Genomic DNA, 19,510 nt, shown 5'->3' on the forward strand with positions numbered 1-19,510 from the left:
GCCAGGAGGCATGTGCAAAGCTGTGCTACCTCACAGCACTGTTGGGAGACTTAGCTCATGCCTAAGCCACGGCAGCCTTCTCAAACTAGACCTTCCCCTACCCATCTTGCCCGCAGGTCCCAATCCTGTACGTGTTCTCACAGCAAACCTACAGGATTGGGCCTCACACAAAAGACAGCCTGGGATCATTTTTTTGGGAGAAAGGGCATAGGCTACTTAAACAGTAGACCTGGCTTAGGACCTACCTCCAAGAGAGGGTTCACAGCTGGAGATTCTGAGCAGAGGGAGGCACATTTATGTGGCCTGTCAGGAAGGTGCCTAAGGCCCAGATCAGTAAGCATTAGGCCATTAAATACTTTTATGGATCTGGGCCTTAAGCCCCACCCCTTTCCTCTGCCTTTCACTGGCTAGCTTAGGCAGCTCTCCACTCAGCTTGCTGGCTGCTGGAGATCCATTTCTTAGGCATATGCCTCTCTCCACTCACTGAATAGAGAGCTAGGGTGCTTTACTCAGCGCTGAGAATTTCACTTGGCAGAAGGGTGCCTAGGCACTGCAATGCCTAAGTCCCTTTGTGGATCTAGATCCCACTGCCTCCCGACTAAAAAAATCAACTGGAGTTTGTTGCGATCTCAGTAGGGATTAGTAAAAACATACGTACAAGGTCAATGCTAGCACCTTCACCTTGCTGGACAAGAGTGGGACAAAATGCAGAAATTTCCCAGCATAGGTACGTCCGACATGGCTCTCTGTCACAGCACTGAATTCAGAGTCAGGAGACTTAAGTTTGATTCTCCTCTCACTTACCCTGGCTTTACACTCTCTTGATTTGAATGGAGTCAATCCTGATTCTCCCTGGCATGAGAGGAAAATTAGCTCTCTACAGCACTCCATTCCTGCATCGTCCCTTGACTTGCTGCATAACTTTGGAAAGCCATTTAGCATCTCTGTGCCTCAGTTTCTCCATTTGTAACCCCCCCATGGGGATAATAATGCTTCTTTACCTCGGTACAGAACTCTTGAGCTTCACAGATGAAAAGTGCTATAAATGCTAATTACTTCTACCTTGGTTCAAAACTCTGAATATGTTAATTTATAGATTCCCCTGCCCTAAAATATACAAATGCATTTGCCTCTTATAAAGAGTTTTGAAGAAAGGAAATGGGGTATCACATACGTTGGAGTCAGGAAGAACATTAAGCAGATTCATGGCAGATATTACCACACCTCTCAACATAAGACAGCCCAAATGTGGGATGCACAGTTTGATAAAGACCCATCAGGAGGGAGGGACACACACACACACACACACATACACACACACCCACACACCATTCATGCAGGAAACAAAATAACGTGAGACCTATTCCTTTAGTGTAAATAATCATTCTATAAAAATGGTTATGTACCTCTTCAGTAACTGCTGTTCTTTGTGATGCACTGCACGTGTCTGTTCCATGGCAGGTGCGCATGCATCAGTGCACAAAACTGGAGAATTTTTTCCCCATAGCAATACCTGGTGAGGCATTGCATGAGCCCGCTGCACACCCATGCTGCTAGCTGAGGGGACCACCCTGCTACTCTCAGTTCCTTCACACTGGAAGCCAGTATGTGCTGTGACTCCAATGCAGAAGGGAAGGAGGGTAGATCATGGAGAACAACTGTTACCAAACAGGTATTCTGTGAGTTCTTGCACACATCTATTCGCTTTGGATATCTCACAAACAGTTGTAGATGGAGGGGGGGTATCGGAGTCTATTTAAGCAAGGACTGAAACACCAATCTCCCAAATCTAGCATCATCTCTTAAAAGCACAATGAGCAGTGAACATATGAACCGAGTCACTACCTGCGAACGTGACCCAAAAAAGCAACTGGCAGTGCTTGTGCTCTTGTAGAGTGTGCTAAAACTCTACGGTAGTGGAACCGTAACAATATTGAGCACAGACGAATATACAAGGAGATCTAGGAAGAAATCCTCTGTGAAGTGACAGGTTGCCCTTCATCCTGTCAGCAAAGGAGACGACTAACTGTAGAGACATTCTAAACCAGTTAGTCCTGTTCGGGTAGAAGGCTAACGCCCTACGAATGTTCAAAGTATGAAGTTTTACCTCACCTTTGTGAGAGTAAGTTTTAGAGAAAAGAGTTGGTAAGTATATAGGCGGATTTAGATGGAAAGCCAACACCACTTTAGTGAGAAATTTGAGGAGTGAACTTCTGCTACCCTCCTGGCAGAATGCTACTTTCATTGAAGAGATGAGAAAATGAGCATGTACAACTATACAGCAATAGGTTCAAAAGAGGGGCCCATTAAAACCACAAGAACCAAACTTAGGTCTCAGGATGGTATTGAGTCCCTAATAAGTCAGACGAGCCAGCCCAAACCTTTCAAGAACCTAAGAGTCAGAGAGTTGGAAAAAAATGATCTCCCCATTACAGGAGGATGGAATCTGGAGGCAGCTGCCCAACGAATCCTCAGGGACCAGACAGAAAATCTTTTTTCCTTTAGGTGACGCAGATAATCCAGATTAAGATGAATGGGAGCCTGTGAAGGTCAGGTATCTTTTTGCTGGGACCACAGACAACATCTTCCATTTTTTGAAGTAAATATACCTGCTGGAGGGTTTTCTGATATTTAAAATAACATTTTTGCATTCCAACGGAACAGACAGATTCCTGGGGAGTTAACCACTGATCATCCGAGCAGTCAGGTGTCAACCAAGAGAGCTGGGACGCAGAGTCTGCCTGTGGTCTATAAAACTATATCCAAAACCTGAGGGAGAAGTATGGTATCAAAAGGATCATCAGGTCTGAAAATGAATGCTGATGGGGTCCGACTGGTGCTATCGAAATTAGGAGGGAGTGATCATGTCTGAGCTTGCTCAAAACTCTCAGCACCATGGGGATGGGAGGAAAAGTGTAAAGACATTTCCCTTTCCAGGACAGAAGGAAGGCATCTGACACAGACCCTGGACTATGACCTGCTCTTGAACAGAACTGGAGATGCTTCTTGTTCTGTTGGGAGGTGAATAGGTCTACTTCTGGCATTCCCCATATTTGAAAAATAGACTTTGCTATGTCAGGTCTGAGGGACATTCATATCTTTGCTGAATGATCTGCTGAGATGGTCTACCAGACAGTTCTGAGACTCAGGAAGATGAGATGCTTTGAGTGTAATCTTGTTCCTGATGCAGAAAGACTAGAAGTTCATTGCCTCTTGGCATGGGGATCTGACCTGTCACCTCCCTGGTTGTTTAGATAGAACACTGTAGCAGTGTTAGCTATGTGCACCCTTACAGAAAAACCTGGGATGTGGGGAAGAAACACTTGAAAGGCCAGGCAGATAGGTCGAAGTTCTTGAACTCTGATGTGGAGGGAGAGATCCTGATTTGACCAGAGATCTTGAGTCTGAAAGGCCCCTAAATGAGCTCCCCGCCAACTTAGAGATGAAGCCTCTGTGACTATGGTCATGGAGGACAGGGTTTGGGCAAAAGGAACCTGATTGCATACAGTGGCAGGATCCATCTGCCAGTCCAGGGATGACAAAACATTTGTAGGTATGTGAATCAGCAAGTCCAGCGGATGATGAGAGAGACGGTAGAGAGACTTCAACCACCTCTGCATGACTCTAAGGTGAAGTCTGCTGTGCTGAGTCACGTATGTACAAGATGCCATGTGATAGTAAATATGACAGGCGACCAACTTGGCTTAACAGTGAAATCCTTGCTGATCTTAAACACAAAAAAGAAGCTTACAAGAAGTGGAAGATTGGACAAATGACCACAGAGGAGTATAAAAATATTGATCAGGCATGCAGGAGCGAAATCAGGAAGGCCAAATCACAATTGGAGTTGCAGCTAGCAAGGGATGTTAAGAGTAACAAGAAAGGTTTCTACAGGTATGTTAGCAACAAGAAGGTGGTCAGGGAAAATGTGGGCCCCTTACTGAATGGGGGAGGCAACCTAGTGACAGAGGCTGTGGAAAAAGCTAATGTACTGGATGCTTTTTTTGCCTCTGTCTTCATGAACAAGGTCAGCTCCCAGACTACTGCACTGGGCAGCACAGCATGGGGAGGAGGTGACCAGCCCTCTGTGGAGAAAGAAGTGGTTCAGGGCTATTTAGAAAAGCTGGATGAGCACAAGTCCATGGGGCCGGATGCGCTGCATCTGAGGGTGCTAAAGGAGTTGGCGGATGTGATTGCAGAGCCATTGGCCATTATCTTTGAAAATTCATGGCAATCAGAGGAGGTCCCAGATGACTGGAAAAAGGCTAGTATAGTGCCCATCTTTAAAAAAGGGAAGGAGGAGGATCCGGGGAACTACAGGCCAGAGAGCCTCACCTCAGTCCCTGGAAAAATAATGGAGCAGGTCCTCGAGGAATCAATTTTGAAGCACTTCGAGGAGAGGAAAGTGATCAGGAACAGTTAGCATGGATTCACCAAGGGCAAGTCATGCCTGATTAACATAATTGCCTTCTATGATGAGATAACTGACTCTGTGGATGAGGGGAAAGCAGTGGGTTATACCTTGACTTTAGCAAAGCTTTTGATACGGTCTCCCACAGTATTCTTGCCAGCAAGTTAAAGAAGTATGGGCTGGATGAATGGACTATAAGGTGGATAGAAAGATGGCTAGATCATCAGACTCAATGGGTAGTGATCAATGTCTAGTTGGCAGCCGGTATCAAGCGGAGTGCCCCAATGGTCGGTCCTGGGGCTGGTTTTGTTCAATATCTTCATTAATGATCTGGAGGATGGCATGGATTGCACCCTCAGAAAGTTTGAAGATGACATTAACCTGGGAGGAGTGGTAGATTCACTGGAGGGTAGGGATAGGATACAGAGAGACCTAGACAAATTAAAGGATTGGGCCAAAAGAAATCTGATGAGGTTCAACAAGGACAAGTGCAGAGTCCTGCACTTAGGATGGAAGAATCCCATGCACTGCTACAGACTAGGGACCAAGTGGCTAGGCAGCAGTTCTGCAGAAAAGGACTTAGGGGTTACAATGGACGAGAAGCTGGATATGAGTCAACAGTGTGCCCTTGTTGCCAAGAAGGCTAACGGCATTTTGGGCTGTATATGTAGGAGCATTGCCAGCAGATCAAGGATGTGAACATTCCCCTCTATTTGGCATTGGTGAGGCCTCATCTGGAGTACTGTGTCCAGGTTTGGGCCCCACACTACAAGAAGGATGTGGAAAAATTGGAAAGAGTCCAGCGGAGGGCAACAAAAATTATTAGGGGGCTGGAACACGACTTATGAGGAGAGGCTGAGGGAACTGGGATTATTTAGTGTGCAGAAGAGAAGAATGAGGTGGGATTTGATAGCTGCTTTCAACTACCTGAAAGGGGGTTCCAAAGAGGATGGATCTAGGCTGTTTTCAGTGGTAGCAGACGACAGAACAAGGAGTAATGGTCTCAAGTTGCAGTGTGGGAGGTTTAGGTTGGATATTAGGAAAAACTTTTTCACTAGGAGGGTGGTGAAGCACTGGAATGGGTTACCTAGGGAGGTGATGGAATCTCCTTCCTTAGAGGTTTTTAAGGTCAGGCTTGACAAAGCCCTGGCTGGGATGATTTAGTTGGGGATTGGTCCTGCTTTGAGCAGGGGGTTGGACTAGATGACCTCCTGAGGTCCCTTCCAACCCTGATATTCTATGATTCTATGACTCTAAGAGGTCTCTTCCTCTGAGACTTATAGCATGTCCTGGACTGAGCCAGCTGCCTTATCAGGCAGAATGGGTACCTTTGCTGGACCTGCGGGCAAAATTGCTTTCTCTTAGGGCCTGGGGTACAAATGCCCAAAAGACATGAGGGTTACCCTAGAATCCTTAAGAGAATGCAAAGCTTCATCTGCCTTCTCAGGAAGTAAATCTGGGCCCTCAAAGGGCAAGTTCTCAATTGTCTGTTGGACTTCAATTGTCCGATGACTGCAGCCAAGAAGCACGATGCATAGTGACTGCTGTTGCCATCACCTGAGCTGCTGAATCTGCCTCATCCAATGCAGCCTGTAAAGATGATCTTGCTTCCAGGCTTTCACTTACCAGAGCTTTTATTTACAAGAGCTCTGAACTCCTCTTTAGCATCATCTGGCCACTTCTCTACAAATTTCAACACCAGGATGCTGCCGGGTGTGGTGGTGCATTCTGAGGCAGAGTTGAGTCACAATCCCCATGTAGCAAGTGGCTGGATTCCAAACGGGGGATGCAAAGCTGCTTCCATCAGGATATCTCAAAGTCAAACTTTCCTCAGCTTCTTAGTCCTGGTCTTAAACCCCTTACAGACAGGGGTCCTTCTCCCAAACACTTTAAAGAGCGGGAGAGAGGATCGCTGAGAGGCATAGACTTGTAATAGCCAGAACAGTGCTTAAATCCCAGAGACTTAGGCATGCTCCGATACCAAGCTAAACGCTTGAAGAAAAATAAGATAAAAACCAAGAATCTTTCATAAACGAGTACCACTGACTAAAACTATAACTACAACTATACTATTTACAAAACTTGAGAAAAAGTTTTTCTAAAGAGAGAACAGGAAAGAGCGTGAGAAGCTCACGCACACACATTCTGACTACCGACCAAGGGGGTGTGAAAAGGGGGATTGGGACAGCCCTGCCCCTCTATACCCTTGTCTAGTTGCATGAGCATGTGGAGGGTGCATGAGCCACCCCGATGGGTACCCATAAAGGAAAAAGTTCTCTGTCTTCACGCAAAGGCATCTACAGTGCAACCACTCAGAAAAGAACTCTGTTTTGGTATTTCTGATGTAAATAACTTTTAACAATAAAACTATTTTTGTTGTAGTTGCACCTAGGAGCCCCCATCACAGGCCAGGTTTCCATTATGTTAGTCACTATATGGGGGGACATCAAATTTATTTGGAACATAAACAATTTTGAGACTAAAGTGAGCGATATCCTTCAAAATGAGAGAAGCTGGTGAAGAAGGGGTATTGCCTAGAGACCTTAATGTACAGTACATGTGCTGAGTGACTTACCAAGTTTAAACTGAAGTACTCCTAAAGGTCCTTTGTCAAACCGAATTAACAGAAGGTCATGAACATCCATGCTGTTGTCGCTGTCAGACGTGGTGTGAGGAGCTGCCCATTGTATCTGGATGAGGCTGCTAGACACATCAAACCGTTTACTGAATTGCAAAGTTGCTTTAGGTGAGCAGTCTTCTGTCAAAAGCTGTATTTTAATTGGGGACAGTGCCATGTCAAAAAGCTGCAGCTCCCCTTGAGAGCTGCCAACCAGAAATATGGCTCCACTGGGGTGGCAGTTTATTAAAGCAGGCAATAGTTCTACCTGGGCTAACCGAGTCACTCTCTGGTGGGCTTCATACAGAATTATTGAAGAATCTTCACAGCCCAGGACCAGCTTGTCTTCTGCAATGTTCCTGCAACAACTGATGGCCTTGGATCTTAGTGGTATTCTGGTGACTGCCATGCACTGAAGTTTGTTCCTAACCCACTCATAGATGCAGCTGTCAGACATGGGCTCTTTGTCTGCGCTGATAGAGTGCTCCACTGTGTGAACCTGATAAGGCTGATTAGTGCTAAAGCTAGCATCAAGTGGATCCCATTCTGTATGGATGTAACTCAGAACCTGAAAAAAAAAAACAGAATATTTTGAGTCATTTATAATGATTCATTCGTATTTTTACAGTTTGCAAAATATAATCCTCCACATAAATTCCGCAAAACAAATCTATCAATTATATTTAATGAAATGCTAACAATTTAGAATATAAAAGCCACACCATAGTCTCGCAGCTCAATAAACCAAACAAATTATCATATTTTATAAATTGATTTTTAAACCTTTTATTTATTTTTAAAGGGTAATCTGTTTGGCAAAAATATAACACAACACAGCCTGAACATTCTTTGTCCACACAGATTGCTTAGGAGGTTAGCCAAACAGAAGACACAAGAGCAGATAGCCCTTGCAACAGTCTCATTCCTAGAAGAAAACAAGGAAATAAGCTGCTGACTGATGCCAAGAAAAGCTGATGATTCACTTAAAAAAATCAACAACTTAAAATAAATTACACAGTGTATCAAGAGCAAAATGTTTCTGATTGTTTGCTGTGGGATGTGGTAAGAGCAAATGCTGTGTGGGCATTGTTAGTTGTACAGCAGTGCTAGAAACAGTATATATCAAAAACCTGTGATAGTTAATGCAAGATGAGGAGAGGTTCACAAATGAAACCTAGCTGGTTTAGATTCAGAGTAAATGACTGTATGAAAAGCAACAGAGGGTCCTGTGGCACCTTTAAGACTAACAGAAGTATTGGGAGCATAAGCTTTCGTGGGTAAGAACCTCAGTTCTTCAGATGCAAGAAAAAGTGAAGTTCTTACCCACGAAAGCTTATGCTCCCAATACTTCTGTTAGTCTTAAAGGTCCCACAGGACCCTCTGTTGCTTTTTACAGATTGAGACTAACACGGCTACCCCTCTGATACTTGACTGTATGAAAACAGAGAAGGAGGACTAGCTGTAAAAATTGCGGGTTGAATAAACTAGAGGCAGAGCACAAAACCAGGATGATACAAAGACAACAGATGGATAACTGTAAGAACTTGTGGTACGGAAAGGCAGGAAGTACTGTAAAGGGCTGAAGAAAATAGTGGAGTCCAAGAGCTACTGGGTGTGTACTTGAGCAGAGAAGCTATGGGAAAAAATAGGCAGTAGATAAATAACTAGCCTACTTTATAAATAGCTATTTCTCTTAAAGAGAGAGAGAGCCAATCAGTTAGCAAAAGTGTTCCCCTAGGAGAAAGAAAGGGATGAGCTTGTTTGTATTTGACTCTGCCAAACTCTGCCCTCAGTTACACCCGTACAACCCCTTAAACTATATTCCAATGCGGCTGACCTGCCAATATTTTTGGAGGCCCTAAAGGCAGAAATGTCAGTAAAACTTATTTTGAGGTCAGGCAGCATGCAAGCAGCAGTTAAAAAGATGGATAATAAACCTGATTAGTTGACTGAGCAGATCATTAGCCTGGAGGGGGATCAAAAAAAAAAAAAAAAAGGAACACCGTGTTTTAGTCAGAACTCAAAATATAGAAATATAAGAAGTGGAAACCTAACTCAAAGTAGTTTATCATTTTGACTATGCTGAGGTTGTATGAGTCTATAGCCCAGTGCAGAATTTAGCCTCTTGCCCTGTAACTGAGACAAAAAAAAAATTCATTCTAATATTCAGCGGTATTGCTGAAGTGAGGACTGGTAAATTTATAAACAGACTATTTAGGATGAATAGGTAGTTGGCCAGTCTGGTTAGAAGGTTTTGTTTTGGCAGCTTACTCAACTGAAGCTAATTTTGAGAAACTGAGCACTAAAGCAGCAACGGATTAGCTCAACTATATGGCACCAAACTGGCTGGCTGATAATACAAAAATCACTAACCTAGTTTTAGATTAGCAATGAGGGAAGAACAGAATAGAGAGCACTGTCTAGATATGAAGGAAGGTACATATCTAGTAGTCAGTGCACCTGATTTTGGTTTCTGTTTATTTCAGTTGCATTATGGGGATTAGCCCCAGTGAAACTGACCCACTGAGAATGTAATGACAAGGTAAGCCAAGGGCAACAAAGCTAAAGACCAACAATATACAGATGCCACGGCAGGGCCGGCTCCAGGCACCAGCTTAACAAGCAGATGCTTGGGGTGGCCAAGGGAGAGGGGCGGCACCTGCGGCAATTCGGGGGCGGCAGGTCCCTCGCTCCCTCTAGGAGCGAAGGACCTGCCGCTGAACTGCCGCCGCCGATCCCGGCTTTTTTTTTTTTTCCAAATGCTGCCGCCGATCGTGGCCTTTTTATTTTTTATTTTTTTATTTTTTTTGCTTGTGGCGGCAGAAATGCTGGAGCCGGTCCTGTACCAGGGGCATATATTGCTGAACTGGAGTTATACAACATTGAGTAGAAATAGAATATTATTAGCATAAAGGAGGTACATTTTATTACTTTATACTAGGTCAGTTATATGCAATACAACAATTATGTTTACCAAATGGATAGGCAAAATAAAACAGGAGGTGTGAGTTTTGATATTATGCCTGCAAAGAGACATATTCTATAAACACCACAGATGTTTTGGATAGAAGATCAGTAAAGGTTAATGAAGTGATTTTGGATGTTGCTACAGAGAAACTAGATAATGTTTTTATTAGAGTCCTGTAAATGTGTAGGAAATTGCCTGCAAAAAAAGTAGAAAATATTTGAGAAACAGTCAGAGAAACTCAATATAAATTGATTCTGGTTACTTCCATACTGGGCAAAAAGGCAAGAGTGGCAAGTGTGATTAAGCATGGACCTCCTCAAAGATATTACTGCAGTGGAGACAGAGGGAAGAGAGAGGATGGTATATGCTTAGATTTTCAAAATGTATTTGATGAGAATTCATCTCTGTGACGCAACAGAAATCACATTTGATATAAATTGGGGTAAGGGAAATACAAGAACTCTAAAACTGTGACTAAGGAATGATCTTCTGTCCAACTCTGTGAGCAAGGGCTGGAACAGCTTAAATAGCACCCAGTAGGTCCTTAGGAAGCAAGAGATATTTGCTCCCAGGAATCCAGGGGCTATGAGAAAGGAAGCGGGCTGGAGCTTTCTGTGATACCTGATGGTATATGCAAAATGGATAAAAAAAAAAAAAAAAAAATAATGGAGATATCCCATCTCCTAGAACTGGAAGGGACCTTGAAAGGTCATCAAGTCCAGCCCCCTGCCTTCTCTAGCAGGACCAAGTACTGATTTTGCCCCAGATCCCCAAGTGGCCCCCTCAAGGATTGAACTCACAACCCTGGGTTTAGCAGGCCAATGCTCAAACCACTGAGCTATCCCTCCCCCCCCAATAGATAGTTTATCTATCTATTTCATGCCTCCCCCAGGTTCAAAGGGGTCTTTTGAACTAACTCATTCAAAAGGGGCAGGAGATGGAAAAACAAGAGACATCGGTTTCCATTCAGTATTGAGCAAGGGGACTCAATTGTGCTCCCATTCCAGTCAATGGAATAACTCCCTTGATTTTAATGATGCGAAATCAAACCTAAATGGCACATAAAATGGAGTATGGTATATGCAGTGTTTGTTGTATAAGCTATATTTGATTAGAAGTCACCAAGTAATAATGGATGCTTATACCTGTATGTTAAAGTGACCTAAATGATATATGCAAGCTCTGGTGGGGAGATCTTCACCAATACAGAGGAGACATAACTAAACCCAGGTAAACAGTGGGAAAAATTATTGGTGAGTATTTTTGAGTTGCTATGTTTGTACCATATTTGCCTTTACTTTTCTTGAACATTGATGTGAACAGAGGTTTGTTTGTGTGAAGGTTTGTGGAAAAGGTACACTTTCTTCCAAGTCACCATGTTTTGTTCCTGAGCTGAACTGTCAGAAAATGTCTGAATGGCACACAATATTTGTACATTGGGGCTACCTAGAAAGGTGGTGAGGGAAGAGAAGGTGAAGGTTTTAGGCTATATTTTTCCAAAATGGCTCCCTCAGTCATTACATATGAATGTGACTGACGATACATTATAAAATGAAAAAGCTTTATGTCAAGGTGCCAGCCTTGCTCTGAGACTTCCAGGGCCATTTATGAAAAAAAATCAGGGAGGTTGCTTGGAGCAGCAGCAACTGCCAAACGTGCAAAGCCAATCACAGATGGGGGCTCTGGAGTAGTGCCTTGAATGCTTGTGGTGCATTTCAGAGGGACTTCTGTGGATGTGAGACTAAAAACAACAGTGGTACTAGCTGAAGAAACATGTAGCAACATCAATAGCCCAGACCAGGTCTGACAGTGATATAGGCCGTACCCTCACTCCTGCGCAAGCAATTCTGAAACCATTTTGCGTGGAATTTTTTGTGTATTTGGCTCACTTTGTCAGTAGGGTGCTGGATTCACTGCCCAAGCCACAGGCTGCATGTTGTGCTCTAACTGCATCATGCAGAAATTTCTCTCTGGGTACACCAAGGTGGGAGATGGGGGAGGTCTAGGGGTGCTGGAGTGGAGCGGCTGGCTGGGCTGAAGAGGCGTTAGGTGGGGATGGGAGAGCAGAGATGGGGCTGAAAGGAGCTGCTTGCTGAGCTGGGGAAGTGGAGATGCAGGGATGGAAGGGGAGTTAGTTGGGGGAAGGGGAGGTAGCTGCCCAGCGGCAGCCAGGCTCAGGGAGAGGAGGCACCAATATCATGTGCAGGCGGCGCTGGGGCGTGTGGAGAGTACTTACTGGTGCCACAGGCAGTTGCTTGGAGTGTCACAGACCTGGAGAAGCCTGTGTGGCCCAGACACTACTGCTGGCCACACTGGAGAAGAAGGCACAGGGGGCCAGCATGTCGTCCCTGACACACACTGCTGGTGTTCTTGGCCTGGCCCTCTGCTTCCTGCAGTGGTGACACAGCTGCCATGTGTTTGGGCCCTGGCCTAGAACCAGCTCCGCCTACCATGGGACCTCAAAAACATGACCGAGGACCCCCACCCTGGCTGACAAAATGGTACACCCCGTGTGATATGCATATATCCTGGCTGTGGGCGCCACTGCATGGGGCTCTGGTGACGGAGAAGAATGCCTCCCACAGCCACAGCACTGTTCTTATCTGACCTGAGGGGTGGGTGACACACAACACACTTAATCCTACCTTTTAAATGTAATTGCAAAATTAATTGGGAGGATTATGGAAAATTAGGGAGGCTGGTACCTCTGTTTGTGGGTAAGGAAAGCAATGTTATGAGGAAAACAATGACCTGACATATTAAGATGTCTGCATTTTGAGGGGGTGTTGATTTAAGGGCTTGTTTACCTGGTGCAGCAATGCGCATTATGGCGATGTGATTTCTAAAACCAGGTTGACAAGCCCCAAGCATTACAATTTCCTAAAGCTAAAACACACACAATATTTTGTCCCTAAGAGTCTTATTGTCCTGTTTTTGTTTCAGCCATTATAGGCCAAATCTTTTAAGGTATCAGAAGAGCTCTTTCAAATGGTTCCATTTAGATTCTGATTGTTCACTTGACTATTTAAAGCTCTCCAGGCTCTTTGTATTCTCTTCCTTCTCATCAGGGGCTTGATCCCAAGCCCACTGACAACAGAAACCTTCCCTAGAGTACAGATCTAACTTTGGAAGTACATTAAGGGGATGCAAGGGAAAATGGTGTCCTCTGAGCTCCAACATGGATGCCAAGAACTCTCAGAGAACAAAATGTTATGGCACATGCAACCTATGTGCTTTTATCTTCTAATGAACAAGGGCGATAAATGGAAGGAGGAATGTGAAATTTAGGTGACAAGGAAACAACCCAACAATTTTAACCTTTTTTAAGCTCCCTATTAGACTGCGTCTCCTCCCACCCCCAGAGCAGGCATCTAACTTAGACTCCGCATTTAATCATTTATGCCGACTAAATGTGAAGTGTTAATGGCTACAGTGCAGTGGTCTATCTGCCTGGGATTGGGAACTGAGGAGCTCGAGTTCTCTCAGGTGCTCAAGGGAAGTAGGCAGGGAAGCTGCACATAATGTACAGAAAAGAGGCAGGGATTAGGGAAGGAGAACAGGGTAGTACCTCCTTTACATAGATAGATCTAAGTTTGCAGCCTCCATCTTAGGACAGCTGTTGGCCACAGTTCCAGAGTTCATACTATGGGTTGTGACTCCAAAGGGAGATTTCTGAAGGTAATTTTCATGAAGTAGAACCAATTATATTCTGTAAAGAAGTACTCCTTTTTAGTTTTGTAACCACTGCACCACAAATTGTAGTAAATGTATTTTAAAATGTTTTGCATTGTAATTTATGTATGTGTTCCCTATTAAAGCAGCTGTCATGCACCAGTGTTGCATATTTCCATTCTTTTTTCCATTACAGTGGCCTATGCTCTGCATTAGCTAATCAGCAGAATGAGAGCTATTGTATGCTCTACCTCTAAAATCTAAACTCAAAAATCATAACATTCGAAGTTAAGGAATTAAATATTTTCATCTTTGTAACGGAAGCACCTGAGCTCTGTTAGTTCTCTCTTATTTGGATGTTTGAAAGAAAATAATAAACCTTATTTAGGTAGTAGCACCCTCCTCTGTGCAAACTTTTACACGGTGAAATAATTGCAGCCTTTTGCAGAGCGTACTGGGAAAGGATAAAGCCCACATACTGAATGAATTAAGAGTTTTAAACAGTAGATTCTAAGCAGAAAATTGGCTTACCAAGCAGATAAAAAAGAAAACAAAGGAAACATAGAAATAAGCTCTCTGTGACTGAATTGTCTGTCTTTTAGATGAGAAAATGTTTGATTTACTTTATGCATGTTAGAAAACTGCTAGTTTAATTTCACACCATGAGATTCCAAACAGCAACAAACACTTTAATTAGAAATGTTGAGTGGGAAATGTGATGCACTCTAGGGTAAAATGTCCTAGACAACGTAAAGAAGAAAAAATAAACCCCTTTTTGAACTCATTTTAAATAAGAACTCAAGACTCCAACTACAGACTGCTTATTTGCTGCATTGTATTTACAGTTTCACAGACCGTCTCATTCATCTACATCTCCACCTAACATCTATTCTTATTTTCTTTTAAATTTATCACCATCGTCTTTGTTCTATATTTATTCATTGAACTTTTAGCCCAATGTGACATCAAAAATTTTACATTCTCTGCTTCATGGCTGTGTTAGGTATTGCAACTATTCAGTCACACAGAGCGTACCTTTCTTTCTGAATCCTGCAATTGTTAAAGGATATATCTCACTCATAAAAGGTCAACTATGTTTATACATGCCTCGGCCCGCGCCCCTTCCAAGTTTGAGAGCAAATAACTCAGAAGCACTAACTACTAAGGACAGTCATGGGGGGAGAAAGAAACATAATATTCTTTCATAGACAAATTATTTTTTCCACAGGAATAAAAAGTAATTTCAGTTATTCTAAAAAAGGGCAACTGCGGTGAAAATAAACATGACAAGACAAATGGAAAGTATCACAGCATCTGATCATTGGCACCATTATCACTTAATTCATATTTGCGGAATAAAGTCTATGCTGTTGTTTTCACCATGTTTCTCACAAAACATTTAATCCAAGGATGATTTCATGTTAGATCTTATCGATTCATAAGAAAATAGTTTTAAATGATTTCTTGAAGATACACTCCTCTGTTTATTTTTAAAAGCAAAACAGCAGCACCAGCTCCACAGGAGAACAACTTAAATAGCATCCCTGACCATGCACACTATTACCAATAGAAAGAGTAGAATAAATATATTTGTATATGGACTCGTTAAAAAGAAAAGCACCTTCATATTTCTCTTTTGGGGGCTGGTCCCCACCAAATCCTATACAATTTAACATATCCAAATGGTTCCTGTATTAAAAACAGTAAAGCAATCAAAGATTTTGTACAGCAAACTGTTATTAAAAACCTTACATAAATATAGTAATCTTAAACTGCATTCTCCAGTAAACAAAATTGCAATCTATCATTCCAGGAGGTTTTGTTTTTTTTACTGTGTACCATGTGACTTGAAATATTGAAAGTACTGCTTGGTTATTATAGGTTTTAATTTGTTCCTATTTCCCCTCAAAAGACTCTATGAAAGCATCTGCTCCTGTTTTTAAAGGGATGTTATCTATGCTTTAGTCTCAGACTTAATACATGTAAAAAAAACCCTCTATACAACACAATTCACAAGGTCCCTTTCTACTGGATGTTACATTTTTAAAAAAAATCTATTTTTCCTCATTAAAAGAAAGCATTGCTAGGATCCAGAACAACCCCACTGTATGTGCAATGTGCATCTCCCCAATGCATGTGGACAATGTCACAGCACCACATCTTGGGGAAAAGTTTGGCCTCATCAGTCTTTAGGAAAGATTTGAATACAGAGAGACTGGGAGTCAGTTCTGTTTGGCTTAGGAAGGCCATTATAGGGGGCATCGGGAAGAAGGTATGGAAAGGTGAGAAAAACAAAAGGGATGGAAAAACTGGCATCATTGGTGGAGCAAGGAGGTAAGTGGGGTCACAATAAGATCTGCAATGGCAGTCAGGTGAAGTTATGAACTGAAAGTTACGTAGTATAAAAGTGGAGAATGAGAAGTTTAAACATGGTACAGTACCTGATCATATGACTTGTTTTCTGATTGTTACTAGCATTTAATTATGGGGGAGCCCGGGCAGAGATTCAAAAAGAAGAATGATGTCATCTGATCGACAGGCATTTAGATCATTTGAGAAACTGCATTCTGGATGGACTGAGAGGAGCAATGTGGGACTCAAAGAGGCTACAGAGGAAGAGATTGTAAGAAACTGACCAAAGGGTGGACAAGCTTTTTATCTGTTGGGACAGAAAGAACGGGTCATATACAGGTCTGTCACATCTTAGGCGCATTTAACATGCGCGATTTAAGCTTTATGTGGTCGGCAAAAACAAACAAAACAAAACAAAAAAAAGAGAAAAATAACAATTTAAATACTGTTTCTGTAGTGAGGGCGATTCCGCCCGCCATTACACTCAATTTTGACTATACGCGATTTTCGCTTTAGGCGCTGACTGTGGAATGTAACCCCAGCGTAAGATGAGACAGACCTGTACTTTGATAAGTTGTGGAGAAAACAGCACCAGGATTTGACAACAGTGTGGATGTGTGGAAAGGGAAGAGTCAAAGATGACCACTAATGGTGGAAGGCTAACTGAAAGAAATGTGGCTAGAAAGCGCCTTGCTATGACAGTTCAGATACTCTGGTACTTAAATACCACAGTGATAGAAATCAGACCTTAGAAATAATATAGACAGACTGTATCAACTACATTTTCTTCTTCCATAACATTTCCAATATATATAGAAAATGTCAAGGGAAAAATTCATAAGGATCACTGGTTATCAAGGCAATAATTCTAAGACACTAGAACTCTGATACATCTCCATTATAAAGGAATAGGTACCATTGCTTACACCAGGGGACTATTGTGAAAAGGTCATGTATAGGCTTTAGTTAGTGAAATACATTTGAGAATATTTGAATCAAATTTCTTATGTAAGGTGAAAATTTTAAAATGAAGCTGGCTGGTGCCTACAGCAGAGAAAGATGCCCTGCTCTGACCAGGAGACTGCATTTCCTTCATAACTAGGAACAGACCCCATAAGAACTGAGTCCCAGTTTAGTGCCTTGTCCATTATCGATTACAGCAGTTTAAGGAACAAACACTCAGCCAGCAACTAAACACAAAGGCCAAGTAAATGAAGCATTGATGAAAGGTGTTGATCATATTACTACTATTTTCTGATTGTTACTAATATTTAGTTAAAGATATTTGAAGAGTTTTTAAAGGTATTTAATTAAATTGCTTCCTCAATAAGGGATTTACATATATCCTGAGGCTAGAAATAGGACTGAGATATGTGAATATCTGGCCCAAATTTTTACTTCTTGTCGTGTGTTGGTATATAACTGGGATCGGCAACCTTTGGCACACGGCCCACCAGGGTAAGCCCCCAGGTGTGCCGGGCCAGTTTGTTTACCTGCCGCGTCCACAGGTTTGGCCGATCGCGGCTCCCACTGGCCGCGGTTTGCTGCTCCAGGCCAATGGGGGCTGCGGGAAGCGGTGCAGGCCGAGGCATGTGCTGGCCGCTGCTTCCTGCCGCCCCCATCGGCCTGGAGCAGCGAACCGCGGCCAGTGGGAGCCGCGATCGGCCGAACCTGCAGACGCGGCAGGTAAACAAACTGGCCCGGCCCGCCAGGGGGCTTACCCTGGCGGGCCTCATGCCAAAGGTTGCCGATCCCTGGTATATAAATTCATATTATACTTTAGATAACATTAAGAGGACAGATCCTATAGTACTAAATAAGCATTATAATCATTACCTAGCATCTCCTGACTTGCACCTCCCATCACTGCGTTGGCTTAAACTTTTTCAAACATTCTTCTATCCTTGTGCTACCCTCCCCTCCCCCCGATTGAACTCCTAAATTATTGGGCTAATTGGAAGACCATATTCAGATTTTATTATTAGGAATTTTGTACCTCTGTTTCTCTCACCAGAAGTAAAAAAGGTTGGCTGCATGATTTTAACACAAGAAGTTTACAAAGCAGATACATTAGTGTTTGTTATTATTTTTGAGTGCATTTCTGTGCGTTTAATGTTATTTTAAAATGTAATATAAATAATATCATCTCAAAACAATGAAAAATTCTGACTTTTGAGCATTCAGGCTGCCCCACATCTTCTAGCCCATTTACAAGTTTTTTCTATAGGCTAGCTATCCTACACTATATTTTCTATAAAGTGGTAATGCTATAACATGCTCTTATATACATTTAATTTCCTTATTGAATTGCACATGGATTCCAATTCTGAAGTGCAAATAAAAATAAATCATGTTCAGACATTAATAATATTAAGTTATTTGTCATGAATTAGAGAACTGCTGTTTTTAGAACGGCTGGCATTTTTCTCTGCTGTTATTTTTAAACCCCAGGTATAAACTTGAGTTGATTGTTCTTATTTGTTAGCAAATCTGAAAATTAAGTAATAAGATACAGTTCAGAACTTTACCTCTAGTCTGCCATGCGCACAGCCTAATAACAACAAGTTGGCTCTGTCCCTCTCACTGGAAATAGGAGACCAAGGCCACGCTCCGTCATTAGTCAGTGACCACCAGCAAATGACCATATCTTGGATACAATTTATTGACAGGTGACGTTTTATCCTTCTACTTGCTGGTCCAGGTATATCAATATAAGAAATCTGATGGAGAAAAGAATGCAGGAAATATTTAAAGTTATAAAAACAACATATTGGGAGCATTTACTGCAAGTAAAAATTTACCACAGAGGACAATGCGTGTACATATATTCATATACGCTACATCTAAATGCAAGAAATCTCTCTCCAGACAGAAAGACACATGCTCGCCCACAATTTTATCTATGGGGAAGGGATTGGGAAGGAGAAGGTTGTGAGTTAAGCAGGAATTTACTGCAATGACTCCAATCAATACCAAAATGTACAGTCATGGTTACTTGACAGCATCGACCTACACAGGATTTAAACCCAGCCATATTAAATGACAAGTTCTGTGATGCTGACCAAGGAGCTAAGGCTACTGTTTAAGACACACATCATCAAACATTAAAGACAGCTCACAATGTTGAAAAGAGAATGTTTATTTTCCCCCTAAATTAAGGAATCCAGCCACAAATACCCACTTTGTAACAGACTATATACTTTTCTGCATAATGTGGATGAGCTACAGCATCATGCGTAAAGTTTATGCAGCTCTTGAGAATTGTGCCTCTATTTCTCAGGAAGGATTTGTGGAATTTATTATTCAAACTATGTTATTTTGGAGCATGGTTATTTGAAAACATGAGCAGTGCACCATCTGGGTGACACATGCCAAGGAAATATAGATTGCACCGCATTTCTGCTTAAGGAATTAATGGAAGGTTGATAGCTAGGGGAAAAAAAAAAACTATCTTGCCATTGCTGGTCAGCAATAATCGAACCACTTTCTG

General features: G+C 42.4%; 1 protein-coding gene across 3 annotated transcripts in view; it reads right to left on the reverse strand.

Annotated features, from left to right (window-relative positions):
• WDPCP (WD repeat containing planar cell polarity effector) overlaps positions 1 to 19,510 on the reverse strand; it is a 246,576-nt gene that overhangs the window by 113,706 nt on the left and 113,360 nt on the right. For all 3 annotated transcript variants that reach the window (XM_054022335.1, XM_054022337.1, XM_054022338.1), the window contains exons 9-10: positions 18,549 to 18,740; positions 6,987 to 7,596 (exon numbers count right to left, since the gene is read on the reverse strand). In XM_054022335.1, the coding sequence (XP_053878310.1) occupies positions 6,987 to 7,596; positions 18,549 to 18,740 (802 nt within the window). The remainder of the gene's footprint in view (positions 1 to 6,986; positions 7,597 to 18,548; positions 18,741 to 19,510) is intronic.

This window comes from Malaclemys terrapin, chromosome 3 (genome assembly GCF_027887155.1).
Source record: "Malaclemys terrapin pileata isolate rMalTer1 chromosome 3, rMalTer1.hap1, whole genome shotgun sequence".
Lineage (NCBI taxonomy): Eukaryota > Metazoa > Chordata > Testudines > Emydidae > Malaclemys > Malaclemys terrapin.